General features: G+C 48.0%; 1 protein-coding gene across 2 annotated transcripts in view; it reads right to left on the minus strand.

Moving 5' to 3' along the window:
* The window catches only part of LOC137621239 (probable rRNA-processing protein EBP2 homolog), a 45,749-nt gene that overhangs the window by 11,594 nt on the left and 16,620 nt on the right, over positions 1 to 17,535 (minus strand). For both annotated transcript variants that reach the window (XM_068351636.1, XM_068351637.1), the window contains exons 2-3: positions 9,664 to 9,772; positions 294 to 386 (exon numbers count right to left, since the gene is read on the minus strand). In XM_068351636.1, the coding sequence (XP_068207737.1) occupies positions 294 to 386; positions 9,664 to 9,756 (186 nt within the window). In that variant the 5' untranslated portion in view covers positions 9,757 to 9,772. The remainder of the gene's footprint in view (positions 1 to 293; positions 387 to 9,663; positions 9,773 to 17,535) is intronic.

Here is a 17,535-nt window from a genome sequence, read left to right on the forward strand (position 1 = left end):
AGCAGTGCAACAGTATGTTACAGTTACAGCCAAAGAAAAAAAATGGCTATTCTATGACAGGAGGGAGGACAGGGCCTCACACTTGCACACCAGATTTCATCAGCCAACTACCTTCTTAAGGATTCAATGGCCATTCCAGAGCCACTAAAGACACATTATTATAAACGAAGAAAGGTCTGTATCTTCGTAGGAACAATTTACGATTACACACTTCATAATAACACGGATATCGGGAATAATGAACATAAAAGAATAGAACAAAGTAACAAACAACAACAGAAAAAACAACTCACCACATTATTTGTATATTCCTTTTTTTTATCTTCCCCTTTTCTCAAGTCTACGAGGCCTGGCTGTAACTTGCCTTTCTTAAACTGACGTTCAAGCTGTAATAACGAAAGAAAATAATAGAGTACTGCTGAATATAAATATTGTCAGATTAAAGACAGCATGTTTTAAACTTAATCATTTTACATAGCTCAAATTTCAAATCAAGTTTGGAAAATACAATTTTTCTCATGAATACTCATTTGTAGACTGAACAGAAATAAGAAACAAAGTTGTAAAAATAAGTCTTTTAATATTATCATAATATACTGTATATAAGAAGCTTCTAAGTCTTTAAACATTATCATAATGTATTTAAGAACCTATCTTCATTTAATATTAAATATGAATATGTAAAAAAAAAACTTTCAAAACAAAAAAATACTAAGCAAATACTGTAAAATACAAAAACAAATCAATGTACCTAAGAAACAGAGTAAATCATTACATTATCAACATTGTTATCAATAAATACAGAAAAGTAGTTTGATCCAGCTACAGTATTGAGTTAACATTCATGACTCTCATAAAGAAGGATCAAAAAGTTTATTCTAAATACAGGTATATACATAATCATATATTTATTTGGCATATAGACATTTTTAAAAATGCCAATGAATAGATAAACTGAAAATCTCGAGGATTGAAAAAATGTTATTTTCATTAGTAAAATAAATTTTTGAATATACTTACCCGATGATCATATAGCTGTCAGCTCTGCTGCCCGACAGAAAAACCTACGGGCGGAATACGCCAGCGATCGCTATACAGGTGGGGGTGTACATCAACAGCGCCATCTGTCGAGTAGGTACTCAAGTACTCTATGTCAACACAGAACCAATTTTCTCCTCGGTCCACTGGGTCTCTATTGGGGAGGAAGGGTGGGTCCTTTAATTTATGATCATCGGGTAAGTATATTCAAAAATTTATTTTACTAATGAAAATAACATTTTTCAATATTAAACTTACCCGATGATCATATAGCTGATTCACACCCAGGGGGGTGGGTAGAGACCAGCATATATGTTAACCTTAAGAGCTAAGTATTCCGTATTTCATTTTAGCAGTTATTCAAAATAACAAACATAAAATTAATAAGTACCTGGTAAGGAAGTCGACTTGAACAATTACTCTGCCTTTTTAAGTACGTCTTCCTTACTGAGCCTCGCGATCTTCACAGGATGCTGAGCGACTCCTAGGAGCTGAAGTATGAAGGGCTGCAACCCATACTAAAGGACCTCATCACAACCTCTAATCTAGGCGCTTCTCAAGAAAGAATTTGACCACCCGCCAAATCAACCAGGATGCGAAAGGCTTCTTAGCCTTCCGGACAACCCAAAAAACAACAATAAAAAGCATTTCAAGAGAAAGATTAAAAAAGGTTATGGGATTATGGGAATGTAGTGGCTGAGCCCTCACCCACTACTGCACTCGCTGCTACGAATGGTCCCAGGGTGTAGCAGTTCTCGTAAAGAGACTGGACATCTTTAAGGTAAAATGATGCGAACACTGACTTGCTTCTCCAATAGGTTGCATCCATTACACTCTGCAGAGATCTGTTTTGTTTGAAGGCCACTGAAGTTGCGACAGCTCTAACTTCATGTGTCCTTACCTTCAGCAAAGCATGGTCCTCCTCATTCAGATGGGAATGAGCTTCTCGAATTAAAAGTCTGATATAATAAGAAACTGCATTCTTCGACATTGGTAAAGAAGGTTTCTTAATGGCACACCATAAAGCTTCTGATTGTCCACGTAATGGCTTAGTCCGTTTCAAATAGTACTTAAGAGCTCTTACTGGGCACAGTACTCTTTCTTGTTCATTTCCAACCAAACTAGCAAGGCTTGGAATTTCGAACGATTTCGGCCAAGGACGAGAAGGAAGTTCGTTTTTGGCTAAAAAACCAAGCTGTAAGGAACATGTAGCCGTTTCAGATGTAAATCCAATGTTCTTGCTGAAGGCGTGTATCTCACTGACTCTTTTAGCTGTTGCTAAGCAGACGAGAAAAAGAGGTTTCTAAGTGAGATCTTTAAAAGAGGCTGATTGAAGTGGCTCGAACCTTGCTGACATAAGGAATCTTAGTACCACGTCTAAGTTCCAACCTGGTGTGGCCAACCGACGCTCCTTCGTGGTCTCAAAAGACTTAAGGAGGTCTTGTAGATCCTTGTTGTTGGACAGATCTAAGCCTCTGTGACGGAAGACTGCTGCCAACATGCTTCTGTAACCCTTGATCGTGGGAGCTGAAAGGGATCTTTCCTTCCTTAGGTATAACAGGAAGTCAGCTATCTGAGTTACAGAGGTACTGGTTGAGGATACTGATTTGGACTTGCACCAACTTCGGAGACTTCCCACTTCGACTGGTAGACTTTGAGAGTGGATGTCCTCCTAGCTCTAGCAATCGCTCTGGCTGCCTCCTTCGAAAAGCCTCTAGCTCTCGAGAGTCTTTCGATAGTCTGAAGGCAGTCAGACGAAGAGCGTGGAGGCTTGGGTGTACCTTCTTTACATGCGGCTGACGCAGAAGGTCCACTCTTAGAGGAAGTGTTCTGGGAACGTCTACTAGCCATTGCAGTACCTCGGTGAACCATTCTCTCGCGGGCCAGAGGGGAGCAACCAACGTCAACCTTGTCCCTTCGTGAGAGGCGAACTTCTGCAGTACTCTGTTGACAATCTTGAACGGGGGGAACGCATAAAGGTCTAGATGGGACCAATCCAGAAGAAAGGCATCTATGTGAACAGCAGCTGGGTCCGGAATCGGTGAGCAATAATTTGGAAGCCTCTTGGTCATCGAGGTTGCAAACAGATCTATGGTGGGTTGGCCCCACAATGCCCATAGTTTGTTGCATACATTCTTGTGAAGGGTCCACTCTGTTGGGATGATTTGACCCTTCCGGCTGAGGCGGTCTGCCATGACATTCATGTCGCCTTGAATGAACCTCGTTACAAGGGACATTTTTTGATCTCTTGACCAGGTGAGGAGGTCCCTTGCGATCTCGTACAACTTCATCGAATGAGTCCCTCCTTGCTTGGAGATGTACGCCAGTGCAGTGGTGTTGTCGGAGTTCACCTCCACCACCTTGCCTAGAAGGAGGGACTTGAAGCTTCTCAAGGCCAGATGAACTGCCAGTAGCTCCTTGCAGTTGATGTGTAACTCGCTTTGAACCGCATTCCACGTGCCCGAGCATTCCCGACCGTCCAACGTCGCACCCCAGCCCGTGTCCGATGCGTCCGAGAAGAGAAGGTGGTCGGGGGTCTGAACAGCCAGTGGCAGACCTTCCCTGAGGAGAATGTTGTTCTTCCACCAAGTCAGTGACGACTTCATCTTCTCGGAAACAGGAACTGAGACCGCTTCTAGCGTCTTGTCCTTTCTCCAGTGAGCAGTTAAGTGAAATTGAAGGGGGCGAAGGTGGAGTCTCCCTAACGCGATGAACTGGTCCAGTGATGAAAGCGTCCCTATCAGACTCATCCACTGTCTGACAGAACACCGGTCCTTCTTCAGCATGGACTGGATGCATTCTTGGGCTTGATTGATTCTGGGGGCCGACGGAAAAGCCCGAAAAGCTTGACTCTGAATCTCCATTCCTAGGTAAACTATAGTTTGGGATGGGACGAGTTGGGACTTTTCTATATTGACCAGGAGACCCAATTCCTTGGTCAGATCTAGAGTCCACTGTAGATTCTCCAGACAGCGACGACTTGACGCAGCTCTTAAAAGCCAGTCGTCCAAATAGAGGGAGGCTCTGATGTTTGCTAAGTGTAGGAATTTGGCAATATTCCTCATCAGTTTGGTAAAAACTAGAGGTGTCGTGCTTAGGCCAAAGCACAGGGCTTGGAACTGGTAGACGACCTTCCCGAAAACGAACCTTAGAAAAGGTTGGGAATCTGGGTGGATGGGGACGTGAAAGTACGCGTCCTTTAGGTCTAACGAGACCATCCAGTCTTCCTTCCTGACCGATGCTAGAACCGACTTTGTCGTCTCCATGGTGAACGTCTGCTTTGTGACAAAGACATTCGAGAACTGACGTCTAGCACCGGTCTCCACCCTCCTGTCTTCTTCGGCACTAAGAAGAGGCGGTTGTAGAAGCCCGGGGATTGATGGTCCCGGACTATGACTACCGCTCCCTTTTGAAGTAAGAGAGACACCTCTTGCTGTAAAGCTAGCCTCTTTTCCTCCTCTCTGTACCTGGGAGAGTCTCTGTACCTGGGAGAGAGGTTGATGGGAGTCGTTGCTAGAGGGGGCTTGCGTAAGAATGGAATCTTGTACCCCTCTCTGAGTAACTTCACAGACTGTACGTCTGCGCCCCTGTTCTCCCAGGCCTGCCAGTAGTTCTTGAGCCTGGCTCCCACTGCTGTCTGAAGAGGATGGCAGTCAGACTCTGCCTCTAGAGGACTTGGAACCCTTCTTTTTGCTCCCACGTTGACTTCCGGCACGAGCACCTCCTCTGCTGGAGGCTCTGCCACGAAAGGGCGGGATGAACCTTGAAGCTGGCGTGTCCATCCTAGGTCTAGGTACGGAGGGTAAAGGTGTGACTTTGCGTGCGGATGACGCCACCAGGTCATGGGTGTCTTTCTGGATCAAGGAGGCAGCAATCTCCTTGATCAACTCTTCAGGGAAGAGACACTTAGAGAGTGGAGCGAACATCAGCTCCGACTTTTGACATGGGGTGACTCCAGCTGATAAGAAGGAGCAAAGGTGATCTCGCTTCTTGAGTACCCCAGACACGAAAGAAGCCGCAAGCTCACTAGAACCATCCCGAATGGCTTTGTCCATGCAGGACATGATGAGCATGGAAGTTTCCTTATCCGAAGGGGAGGTCTTCCTGCTCAATGCTCCCAAACACCAGTCCAGGAAGTTAAAGACCTCGAAAGCGCGGAAAACTCCCTTCATAAGATGGTCCATGTCCGAAGGGGTCCAGCAAATCTTGGAGCCTCTCATAGCCAGCCTGCGGGGAGAGTCTACTAGACTTGAGAAGTCGCCCTGGGCAGAGGCAGGAACTCCCAAGCCGAGAACTTCTCCCGTGGCATACCAGACGCTAGATCTGCAAGCAAGCTTGACCGGGTGAAACATGAAGGAAGTCTTTCCCAACTGCTTCTTAGACTGCAACCACTCTCCCAGTACCCTTAAAGCTCTCTTGGACGAGCGAGCGAGTACGAGCTTCGTAAAGGCAGGAGCTGCTGACTGCATGCCTAAAGCGAACTCAGAGGGAGGTGAGCGTGGAGCTGCAGACACAAACTGGTCTGGATACAAATCCTTAAAGAGCGCAAGCACTTTCCTAAAGTCTAAGGAGGGAGGCGTGGTCTTGGGTTCTTCGATGTCGGAGTGTTGGTCGTCAAGATGTGCAGCTTCGTCATCATCAGAGATACCATCGTCTGAATGTTGAGGAGGAAGAGGCAACGGAGTGGGCTGGACGGCTGAGTCCGGCAGCACGGGTGCATGCGTGGCTGCACTGGACCCAACATCATGCCACTGTTGGTCAGTCTGAGAACTGGCAACAACCAAAGCTGAGTGGGTGCGCAAAGAGTCTACACCCGACTGTGGAAGGATAGCGGAGACCACCGTGGGTTGCGGAGGCTGACGCACCGCGTCAAAACACGGCAGCCTAACTCCACCCTCCTGTTGTTGTGGTAGCTCACGCACGGCAACGGAGTGCTCCGTGCGTCTGTGGGAGTCAGCATGCGTCTGGCAGGGTCGACTGCGCATGGGTGGAGGAGCTCTCACAGCCGGAGTGTGGGAGCAGGCAGCCTCAGCGTCTGCTGGGCGCACAACCGTGGCAGGTTGTAGGTTAACGGGTGCAGCGTCAACCTTCTACGCAGCCGGAGTGTGGGAGCAGGCAGCCTCAGCGTGAGCTGGGCGCACAACCGTGGCAGGTTGTAGGCTAACGGGAGCAGTGTCAACCTTCTCCGCACGAAACTCCTGCATAACCGCAGCTAACTGAGTCTGCATAAACTGCAGTAAAGACCACTTAGGGTCTACAAAAGCGGCAACAGACGGAGCTACTGTCCGTTGAGACTGAGGGTCTAAAACAGCGGGTGCGGCAACAGACGGAGTTACTGCCTGTTGCGGTACCACTTTGCCTCTCTTGGGAGGTGTGCAGTCGTCGGAGGACTGCAGCGAGTCCGAACTGACCCAGTGGCTACACCTGGGCCGTTGGACTAGCTCGGAAGGGACCTTACGCTTAAGAGGCCGTGAGACCTTGGTCCATCGTTTCTGTCTAGAAACCTCTTCCGCAGACGAGGACAAAATGGGCTCACTCGTCTTCTTGTGGGTGGGACGATCTCGGTAAGATACGTCCGAAACCACGGAGGGTACGTCTGTACGCTGATTAAAGCCTGTCGAACCCTTTGGTCGTACGACATTGCTTCTCCCCTGGGCTTGGGAGCTTGCAAGAGGTCCCGGACTGGGAGGACGACAGGCACGAACAGACGCACCCTCATGCGTAACACTGACACTTTTCACTGCACTGACACTCACTTCACTTCCCACTGCACTTTTACCTTTCAACTCTCTGACATCAGCCATGAGTTGATTGCGGTCATTAGCCAATGACTCGACTCTCTCACCTAGAGCCTGAATGGCACGCATCATATCCGCCATTGAAGGTTGATGAGAGCTAGCAGGGGGGTCGGGTGCAACCACTACAGGGGAAGGAATAGGTTGAGGGGCATGGGGAGAGGAAAAATCAATAGAGCAAGACGAACTCCTCCTGAGCCTATCCTTCTCTAGCCTACGTGCATATTTCAGGTATTCTTGAAACCCGAATTCCGAAAGCCCAGCGCAATCCTCACATCGATCTTCCAATTGACAGGCTTTACCCCTACAATTGGAACAAACGGTGTGCGGATCGATAGAGGCCTTCGGAAGACGCCTTGAACAGTCCCTAGCGCTACATTTCCTGTACTTGGGGACTTGAGAAGGGTCAGACATCTTGAATTAGTCAAAGGGGGGAATTCAAAATCTATCCAAGTCGTCAACAAATAATCCAAATCCAAAAAAGAATGCAAGGAAGTATTGAAGATAACTTCTGCACAGCGATAGCTAATAACTAGAGATGAATACTTCACCAAATAACGTGAAATTCAATCCAGAAAACAAGAGCGTATTCAGTAGGTCTTGCCGGTGGCACGACATAGAGAGAAAATTGGTTCTGTGTTGACATAGAGTACTTGAGTACCTACTCGACAGATGGCGCTGTTGATGTACACCCCCACCTGTATAGCGATCGCTGGCGTATTCCGCCCGTAGGTTTTTCTGTCGGGCAGCAGAGCTGACAGCTATATGATCATCGGGTAAGTTTAATATTGAAAAATTTAATTTCCATACTGTATTTATTCAAAATACTTGATATAAGGTGTTGGTTACTTAGTACATAAAGATCTATTGGATTAGACACTAATGAGTCAGACCAGTTGGACAAATTTAAAGTTGGGTATCACTTTAACGTTGTTTTCTTTTCAGAATGAACAATTTAATATTTGGCTTAGCCACTACCCTATTTATTGTTAAATTCACTATTCCATAATTCTTGTTACAGACAGGAACAGTATGACTCAGTATTATTATGGCAACAATAAATTTCCTTATAATGTATTATATATATTGTATAGTACAAAACAATATGGCATATGCTATAAATTAATGTATATAAATGACAAAGAAAAAAGTAGAAGGAAAAACATGAAATAATCTTCATATTGTCATGAAAATTTTGGGGGTAGCCAACATAAAATGAAAGAACAAAAGGGTACTTTACTTCTCTTTGCTCCTCCCAGCCTAAAGAGGGATTCAGCCGAGTTTGGTTGGTACTGCTAGGGTGCCACAGCTCACTCACAACCCCTTATCCACCAAAAATTAAGCTTCATATGCTGAATCCACTACTGCTACTATCTCTGCGAACAGCAGAGCCTATCGGAACTGTGTCACAATCGCGCCATTCATTCCTATTTCTAGTATGCACTTTTGCCTCTCTCACACCTAACCTCCTAACACCTAGAGCTTTCTTCACTCCATCCATCCACCCATACCTTGGCCTTCTCCCATCAACTCTTGCAATCATCACCTTCTTTAGCAGATGGCCATTTTCCACCATCAACTCTTGCAATCATCACCTTCTTTAGCAGATGGCCATTTTCCAGTCTCTCTAAATGGTCAAACCACCTCAACCCATTCATTTCCACTATAGCTGCTAATTCATTTCTTACACCTGTTCTCACCCTCACTACTTCGTTCCTAACCCTATCTAATCGAGATACACCAGCCACACTCCTCAGACACTTGATCTCTAACACATTCAAATTCTGTCTCTCCGTCACTTTCATTCTCCACAACTCCGATCCATACATTGCAGTTGGTACATTAATCTTATCATACAAAGTTCTTTACATTCATTCCTAACCCTTTATTCTTTACCACTATCTTCACTGGCCCTAACACTTTACATCCTCCATTCCCTCCCTGACATACATCTGATTCCACTCCACCATTTGCAGCAAAAGCAGACCCCAAGGACTTAAAACTTCTCTACTTCCTCAAAGTAACTCCAATCAACATGACATTCATCCTAGCACCAACCTCCCTTCTCGTGCATCTCATAACCTTACGCTTTCCCACATTAACTCGCAATTTCCTACTCTCACACATACTCCCATACTCTGTCACTAATCGGCCTCTCCTCTGAGTCTGCAACCAATACCATATCATCTGCAAACAAGAACTGATTCACCTCTCACTCATGATCACTCTCATCTATCAGTTTCAATCCTCAACCAAGTACTCGAGCATTCACCTCTCTCACAACTCCATCAACAAACAAATTGAACAACCATGACAACATCACACATCCCTCTCTTCTTCCCACTCTCACTGGAAACCACTCACTCACTTCATTCCCTATCCTAACACACTTCACTGCCTATGTATAAACTCTTCACTGCTTACAACAACCTTCCACCAATTCCATATATCATCATCACATTCCACATCACTTTCTTATCAACTCTATCATAAGCTTTCTCCAGATCCATAAATGCAACATACACCTTAACCTTTGGTCAATATCTCTCGCATAGCTGCCTAACTAAAATTCTGGTCCCCTACCTCTTCTAAAATCACCCTGCACTTCTAAGATTGCATCCTCTGTTTTATCCTTAATCATATCAATTAGCACTCTACCACCTACTTTTTCAAGGTTTGTATTGTGTAAGAACAGATATTTTGAATAACCATGGGAAATATAAAAAAAAAACCACATGTGCTTTGCTTTAATACTATTATCCACAACAACTGCACTATTTAACACCTACATCAAGTAATATATACATCATAAAGTAACAGTTCAACCTACCTCAAGATCCGAGTCTGAATCTTCAGCAGCCTCTTTTTCATCTATAGTGGTATATTCTATATCAGAATACTCACTATCACTGTCCTGAGCCATTTTGGCTTTAACACACCTGAAAAACATTTAACTAATAATTACACAGACATTGATATAACTGTAAATTCTTATTCAATTTGCATTTATTACTTTAATTACCATAACTACCAATACATTTATAGTATTCATCAATGGTGTACCAAAGTGCTGCATTACATAATCTGAATGTCCAACTAAACATCAAACATTTTTCAAGTAATTTGTATTCGTCCTAATAATATTACTGTATTACTATTATTACCATTATTATTATTTACTATACTGTACTAGCTTAGCAACAACCCTAATTGAAAAACCAGGATGCTCAAACAGAGAATATAACCCAATGAGAGAAGAAAATATGACATATCTGGAAATAACTTGTATTTTTCCAGGCTATACAAACCTGGAGCTCTTTATGTAAGAGCATTCATTTTGGCGAAGCTGAACCTAGCCGTTAAAGCTTTTACGGTGTAACTAACCTCCGCTAGTTAACAAGGGAAGTAGCAGGGTAGGCTAGCCAACCCAATCACACCAACACTCGCGACTGACCGTCACTTTTGCAATTTCTGCACGACTTCTACGGGTAAGTGATTGCGAGACCATTGTGTGTGAAGAGCTCCAGGCTTGTATAACTATGAAAAATATAAATTTTTTCCAAATTTGTCATTTGTTCCAGCACACCATACAAACCTTCCATTCCTTACGTAGAAGACCCCTCTAGGTAGGAGGAAGTCCTAAAACCAACTGAGGCTCTGTGCTTCACACTAGCTGTTTAGAGGGCACCCTGTCACCTCATTATCGTTATAGGATGACAGTCTGGACAATCAGTGTTTGATGTAGAATTTAGCAATGTAACTTGACCAAGCAGGCATAAAGTAGGAAATAAGCTCCTCACTTAACCTAGACATTGCCTGTCTCCACCTCACATGGAGGACGGGGACATAAGAAACATATACAGTATACATATATCCGGTTGCACATGGTACCCACCTGCAGTTACGCAAGGTCAGCTTACAGAGTTCCTCGGACACTGCGCCGCAAGAGGGGGGAGGATGAAATAGGAAGTGACCAGTCACTAACAAATTCAACCTAGCCTTACTCGAGGGTAACATCTGCCCTCGACCAACTGCCACTTGTCCCACAAGGTTCTCGAGGTGTTTTAGACCATGGTTTGAGCAGCCACAACAGAGCCTAATGAGAATGTTTTTAGGCTCCTGTGGATTATGTCTTGCAGGTAGTGGGCAGTGAATGTCGTTGGCCATTTCCATGCTGGCACGCCAGCTTGCAATGCCTGCATCACAGAGAATTTCTGAGGGAATGTACTTACATTCGACATCGTGTGCAAGGGGACGTCGATCAGAAGATGAGAGGTCTGATGGAATGACTCTCTCGATCACCTGTCTGATCCAGGAAAAAACAGTTCTTCATGATCTTCCTTTTGGTTAGTCGTACTTACTAAGAGCCTGGTGATCTGGAGACTAACTCTTGCCATTCTTTTTAAGCATCAGCGAGGCGAGAGCTGGAAAAGCACAGCTCTATCAGTTCTTACAGTTAACTAATCTACCTGTGTGAGCGTTCGCGAGTCGAGAGCTATTATAGCGTGGTGGCATGTGCACACTTGCTGTGAACAAACTCTTATACCTGAGGATCGCACACAAGCAAGGTAAAGCTCGCCTTAGCACCAGAACCGGCAATGTGTATACCTGTGCACACTTGCTGTGAACGCAATATTCTACCCAAGTATCATGCTCAAGAATAGTACCAGAATAGGAGTTAAGCATTTGCAAGTCACAAACGAATAACTCGCAAACATTAGCATCACGCTCATAAGGTATAGCGAACTTGTCTGATTCAAGCAGATGAACTCTCCCTATACCCTCCTAGGAAGTATGGCTCGCAACACTGCACGTGACTTGTACGCTTGCTCCCTTGTGAGTGCGTCCAGGAGAGGAGCTCTCCTGCTCACCATATCTCCTGCAGGAGAAAGGCGAGCTATCCGTCTCTCCCCTAATGGAGAGGGAGGACTGAGGGCTGGGCACTTGTGTGCCGGCAGCAAAGCACGTTCTACCTCTTGCGAAATAGAAACCCCTGGCTTGTTCTCGCATACATCTTGCTCCTCTGTACCCTATGGGCACGACAACAAGGGTGAAGACAAGAAGGCAACCATCTGTGCTTCGATGGACTGGAGCAGGGCATGAAAAAGTCTAACACTCTTCCGTGGTAAGCCCGGGGAGGGGGGAACACTCAGGAGAAAGCTGTCTCTCCCACAGGCGGGAGGGACAATCAACCCCTTTTGCTCCTGACGACATATCTCCTCGCAGGTGAGGAAACTGTCGAGCAGGAGCTGGTGGAGGGCTGTCTTCCCTCGGAAGGGGAGACCGCTCGACACCTGGAGGCGGACCTACAGGCTGCTCACTTTGTTACTCCTCTAGCCGAGCGAACTCTGCCAAAAGATCAACTCCATGAACTGCCCTTGGAACATATCCAAAGCTAGTCCTTAGGATCGCGGGATCCCCTGATAAGTCACTCGTAAGGAGTACTTGTCCTCAACTGTTCAAGCCCACTGCTGGAGCAGGGTGAACGTCGGGGCCAGCAGGAGGAGAGGTCTCGGCAACTGAGCGCGCACGAAACTCCTTTGGTACTGGACCTCTAGAGTCTCGCGGGGGGAGATTGAGATCAAACCCTGGGGAGGATGTCTGTTCTCGCGGCACACCCAATCGAAAGACCTCTTGCAACCATTCCTTGCACAGGGAACCCACGAGCCCCAAGGAAGGCCATAACATACGAACTGCGCTGTCCGAAAGAGACACCTATGGCGGTGGCTGGTGCTGCTTCGCTAGGGAAGGAATGGAGGCCCTGACACAGGGTCAGAAAAAAAAATTTAATGAGGCAAGTTTTTGTCCAATAAATTAAGTTGAGATCCAGCAGCTGAACACCAAACAGGAGAACAATACAGAACAACATGACACATTCGTAGATAATTTTTATTTTTCTTAACGATACAAACCTTAGCTATTTACATGGGGTAATTACTTCGGCTTAGCTGAATGACGAGCCATAAAGTTTTAACGAGGGTTTCCTACCCCACCGCTAGCTACCCCTCCCCCCTCACACACACGAGTGATTAGCTCACTTTACTTAAAGGTACGACTTATCTTGGGGGACAGAGCTGGCGGGCACATAACCGTAAATAGCTAATGTTTGTATCGTTAGGAAAAATACAAATTATCTACAAATTTGTCATTTGTTCCGTAACTGAATACAAACCATGCTATTTACATGGGGTGACTTAACCCTTAGGAAGGGAGGTAAGTCCCCTGCCATACTGGCTTTGGCTTGCCCGGGGGCCCCGAACCCGAGTTCATAGAGCAACTCAAGGGTTGGGGCCCCTGCGCCTTGCAGGCAGCTGAGAGGCTGCTGCGGCCTACGTAAGTTGTGTGTGAAGGTGAGCAGTGACACGTCCTAGGAAGTTGACCGGGAGTTCTTTAGATGGAAATCTAGGCTAGGACTTGCCCAATACCACCTCGTCAGGGTATGGGGACATGACAGTATTACAACTTAATACTAGGAACACAAGGAAGCATGGCTTACCTGCAGAGGTTTGAGGTCAGCTGTGCAAAGGACCCAGGATGCTGTTTTTCTCCAAGGGAGGAGAGGATGAAGAAAAGAAAAGGGCCAGACAGATCTTTTCATTCACACAGACTAAAACCGGGTAGCGGTGGTCTGACGCTTCCACACCCCAGCTTGCAGGACCTACGTCACGGAAAAGTTCTTCTTGAAGGCCAGGGATGTAGCCACGCTCCTGACATCATGCGCCCTAGGGCGCCGTGATGGAGGAGGGTCAGAACTCAAGGCCAGATGGATCACCTTGCGGATCCAGGCCGAAATGGTATTCCTGGTGACCCTCCTCTTCGTTTCCCTGGTGCTAACAAACAAAGCTCGCACCTGGGGGCGGACTGCAGCTGTTCTTTTAAGATACAACCTCAGACTCCTGACTGGGCACAGTAGGAGATGGTCTGGGTCATCCGTTACAGAACGAAGACTCGAAACCTGGAAGGAGTCAAACCTAGGGTCCGGCACTCCCGGGTTCTGAGTCTTAGCAACAAACTCAGGGACGAAGCTGAACGTTACCTCCCCCCATCCCCTTGAACGGGCGACGTCGTAGGAGAGACCATGCAGTTCGCTGACTCGCTTGGCCGAGGCCAAAGCTAGCAGGAACACCGTCTTCCAGGTAAGGTGGCGATCAGAAGCCTGGCGTAATGGTTCGTAGGGAGGCCTCTTAAGAGACCTGAGGACTCAAACCACATACCAAGGAGGAGGTCTCACTTCCGACTGAGGGCAGGTAAGTTCGTAACTCCGTATGAGAAGAGACAGTTCCAGCGAGGAGGAAATGTCCATTCCTTTGAGCCTGAAGGCAAGACTTAAGGCTGAGCGATAGCCTTTCACTGCCGAGACTGAAAGGCGCATTTCTTCCCGTAGATACACAAGGAACTCCGCTATTGCTGGTAAAGTGGCATCGAGGGGAGAGATACCCCTTCCACGACACCAACAACAGAAAACTCGCCACTTCGCCTGGTAGACTCCTGCGGATGACCTGCGCAGGTGGCCAGACATCCTTTCCGCAACCTGTTGCAAAAATCCTCTCTCTGTGAGGAGATGCTGGATAGTCTCCGGGCGTGAAGTCGAAGCGAAGCTACGGCTTTGTGGAAGATGTTGGAGTGTGGTTGTTTGAGTAGCTCGTGACGTGGAGGGAGCTCCCTCGGGATCTCCGTGAGGAGCTGCAGAAGGTCCGGAAACCACTCTGCGTGATGCCATAGCGGAGCTATCAAGGTCATCGAGAGATTGACCGATGTTCTGGTCTTGTTGAGGACCCTCCTCATCAGACAGAACGGGGGAAAGTCGTACCGGTCGACGTTATCCCACCGTTGTTGGAAGGCATCTTGCCAGAGGGCCTTGGGGTCCGGGACTGGGGAGCAGTACAGCGGAAGCTTGGTGTTCAACGCCGTAGCGAACAAGTCCATAGTCGGGGAACCCCACAAAGTCAGGACTTTGTTGGCTATCTGAGGATCCAAAGACCACTCGGTACTCACTATCTGCGTCGCTCTGCTCAGACTGTCGGAGAGCACATTCCTCCTGCCTGGAATGAAGCGAGCCGCAAGTGATATAGAGTGGACTTCGGACCATCTCAGGATCTCTACTGCAAGATGGGATAGCTGTTACGAAAAGATACCTCCCTGCTTGTTGATGTAAGCCACTACCGTGGTGTTGTCGCTCATCACCACTACGGAGTGGCCCGCCAGGACTTGGTGGAACTTCTGAAGAGCCAGGAAAACGGTCTTCATCTCCAGCAGGTTTATGTGAAGGTACTTTTCTGATTCTGACCACAGGCCTGAGGTCCTATGGTTCAGAATGTGGGGCCCCCACCCTTTGTTTGATGCATCCGAAAACAGCATCAAATCCGGGGAAGGGACGAGAAGATCCACTCCCTTTCGTAGGTTCTCGTCTGCCACCCACCACTCGAGGTCCACTCGTTCCGCAGATCCCATGGGGATCAGGATGTCCGGGGAATCGAGTCCTTGACTCCACCGAGACTTGAGTCGCCACTGAAGGGATCTCATTCTGAGGCGACTGTTGGGAACGAGACGGGTCAGAGAGGAGAGGTGGCCGAGGAGACGAAGCCACGATTGGGCTGGGAGTTCTTCTCAATTGAGGAAAGGTTTCGCAACCTTCCTCAGCCTTGCTATCCTTTCGTCTGATGGGAAGGCTTTGTGGAGATTGGTGTCTATGATCATGCCTAGATATACCAGTCTCTGAGAGGGCTGCAGAGAGGACTTCTCGAGGTTTACCACGATCCCCAGATCCTGGCAAACTTCGAGGAGCTTGTCTCGGTGGCGAAGAAGGGATGCCTCCAGTCTGCCAGGATCAGCCAGTCGTCCAGATAACGAAGGAGACAGATGCCGATCCTGTGAGCCCATGAAGAGATGATGGTGAAGACTCTGGTGAACACCTGAGGAGCTGTGGAGAGACCGAAACACAGCACCTTGAACTGATAGATCTTGTTGTCTAGGCAAAATCTCAGGTACTTCCTTGAAGACGGATGGATTGGGATCTGGAAGTACGCGTCCTTAAGATCAAGTGTGCACATGAAGTCTCGTGGTCTCACTACAAGCCTGACCGTGTCTGCCGTCTCCATACTGAACGGAGTCTGCTTGACAAACCAGTTCAGGGTCGAGAGGTCGATGACTGGTCTCCAGACTCCAGACGCCTTTCTCACAAGAAAGAGTCGACTGTAGAAGCCTGGGGACCCGTCCACGACCTCCTGGAGAGCGTCCTTCTCCAACATGGTCTGGACTTCAGCCCGAAGGGCCTGCCCTTTTGCCGATCACATGGGAAAAGAGCTCAACGACACTGGATTCGCTGTCAGGGGAGGTAGAGATGCTGTGAACGGGACGCGATACCCTAGAGAGATCACGGAGATCGTCCAGGCATCCGCCCCAAGTTGCTGCCACCTTGCTGCGCAACTCTGAAGCCATCCCCCCACTGGGATTGCCAACCCTAGCGCTTCCGACCTTGGCCGGTACCTCTAGGGTTCTTGCCTCCCCTGGAGGACTTCTTGCCCCTCCTGCTCTTGGCAGGAAAGGGCTTAGACACCTTGGGCTTCGCTGCTACGGTCGTCTTCTTTGTGTCCTTGGCAGGACGGGGCTGCTGGACTGCCGGAGGCTTGTAGGGCCTCGATGTCAGGGCCTTATGGATGAGGGAATCCTGGTTGGATTTCCTCCACCTCTCGGCAGTGAGCTCCATGTCCTTAGGCTCGAACAGGCTCTTACCGAGAACGGAAGTGTCTGAGCCTACTAGACTCCGCGCTGGGAACCTTATGGTGGAACCTCTCGGCCACAGCGTCCCGGCGCTTGAGGATCGTGTTGGCCCACAAGCTCGAGACTTGGTGGGACAGAAACTCAATGGTCCGAGTGCCTGAGAGGAGAAAGGTTTCCAGCACTTTCCTGGTGCTTTCCTTGGAGAGGTCCTCGGACCGTACCAGGATGCCCAGAGACCCCAGCTAGATGTCGAGCCATGAAGTGGCCTGCATGGCGCACTTGATGACCTTCTCCTGGCTCTGGATCTCAGTGGCTGAGAAGGACACGTGCCGGTTGGAGAGTCTCTCAAGAGGGACTCCCCCTGTGAGTTCTTCCACGGAGTGATGCAAGGGAACACTCAGCGAAGACTCCTCGAGGATCTCAAAGTACCTCCTCTGATGGACTCGAGGAGGAGGGAGGAGCTTATTCCCGGCACTTGATCTGCTGGAGGAGGCAAGCTCCGCGAGCTGCCCCTCGATCTTGTCCCTGGCACTCTTCATCCCTTGAGACCAGGGCAAAGCTGTGCTGGCCCTAGAGGGTTTCTGAGTGCCATAGACGCGATCCAGAACCGTGTCCTTACCTTCACGAGGTGGGACCTCAGGGTCTGGGATCCCATTAAGGTTCTTCATGAGGGTCAGGACTTGCCCGAACGCATGTTCTGACTCCTGGTGCTCTCCTCCTGACGGACTTGCAGCGAAGTCTCCCGTCCCCAGGGGCTCTTCCTGGCGAGAAACGTGGGCATCCTCAACGGCTCTGGGCTGTTCCTATCTGATCCTAGCTGACGATTTGGGAAACGTCGTAAGAGTCCTTAGGTTTCCTCCTGGGGGGGATACAGGACTCTAGAAGCGAAGGAGGCAGGTCCTTCTCCACCTCGGGTCGAGGAGACCTCTCAGGAAGAGGAGGAACCTCCTCCATTGGTGCGATGGGGGAGTATTCCTGCTCA

This window comes from Palaemon carinicauda, chromosome 27, assembly GCF_036898095.1.
Source record: "Palaemon carinicauda isolate YSFRI2023 chromosome 27, ASM3689809v2, whole genome shotgun sequence".
Lineage (NCBI taxonomy): Eukaryota > Metazoa > Arthropoda > Malacostraca > Decapoda > Palaemonidae > Palaemon > Palaemon carinicauda.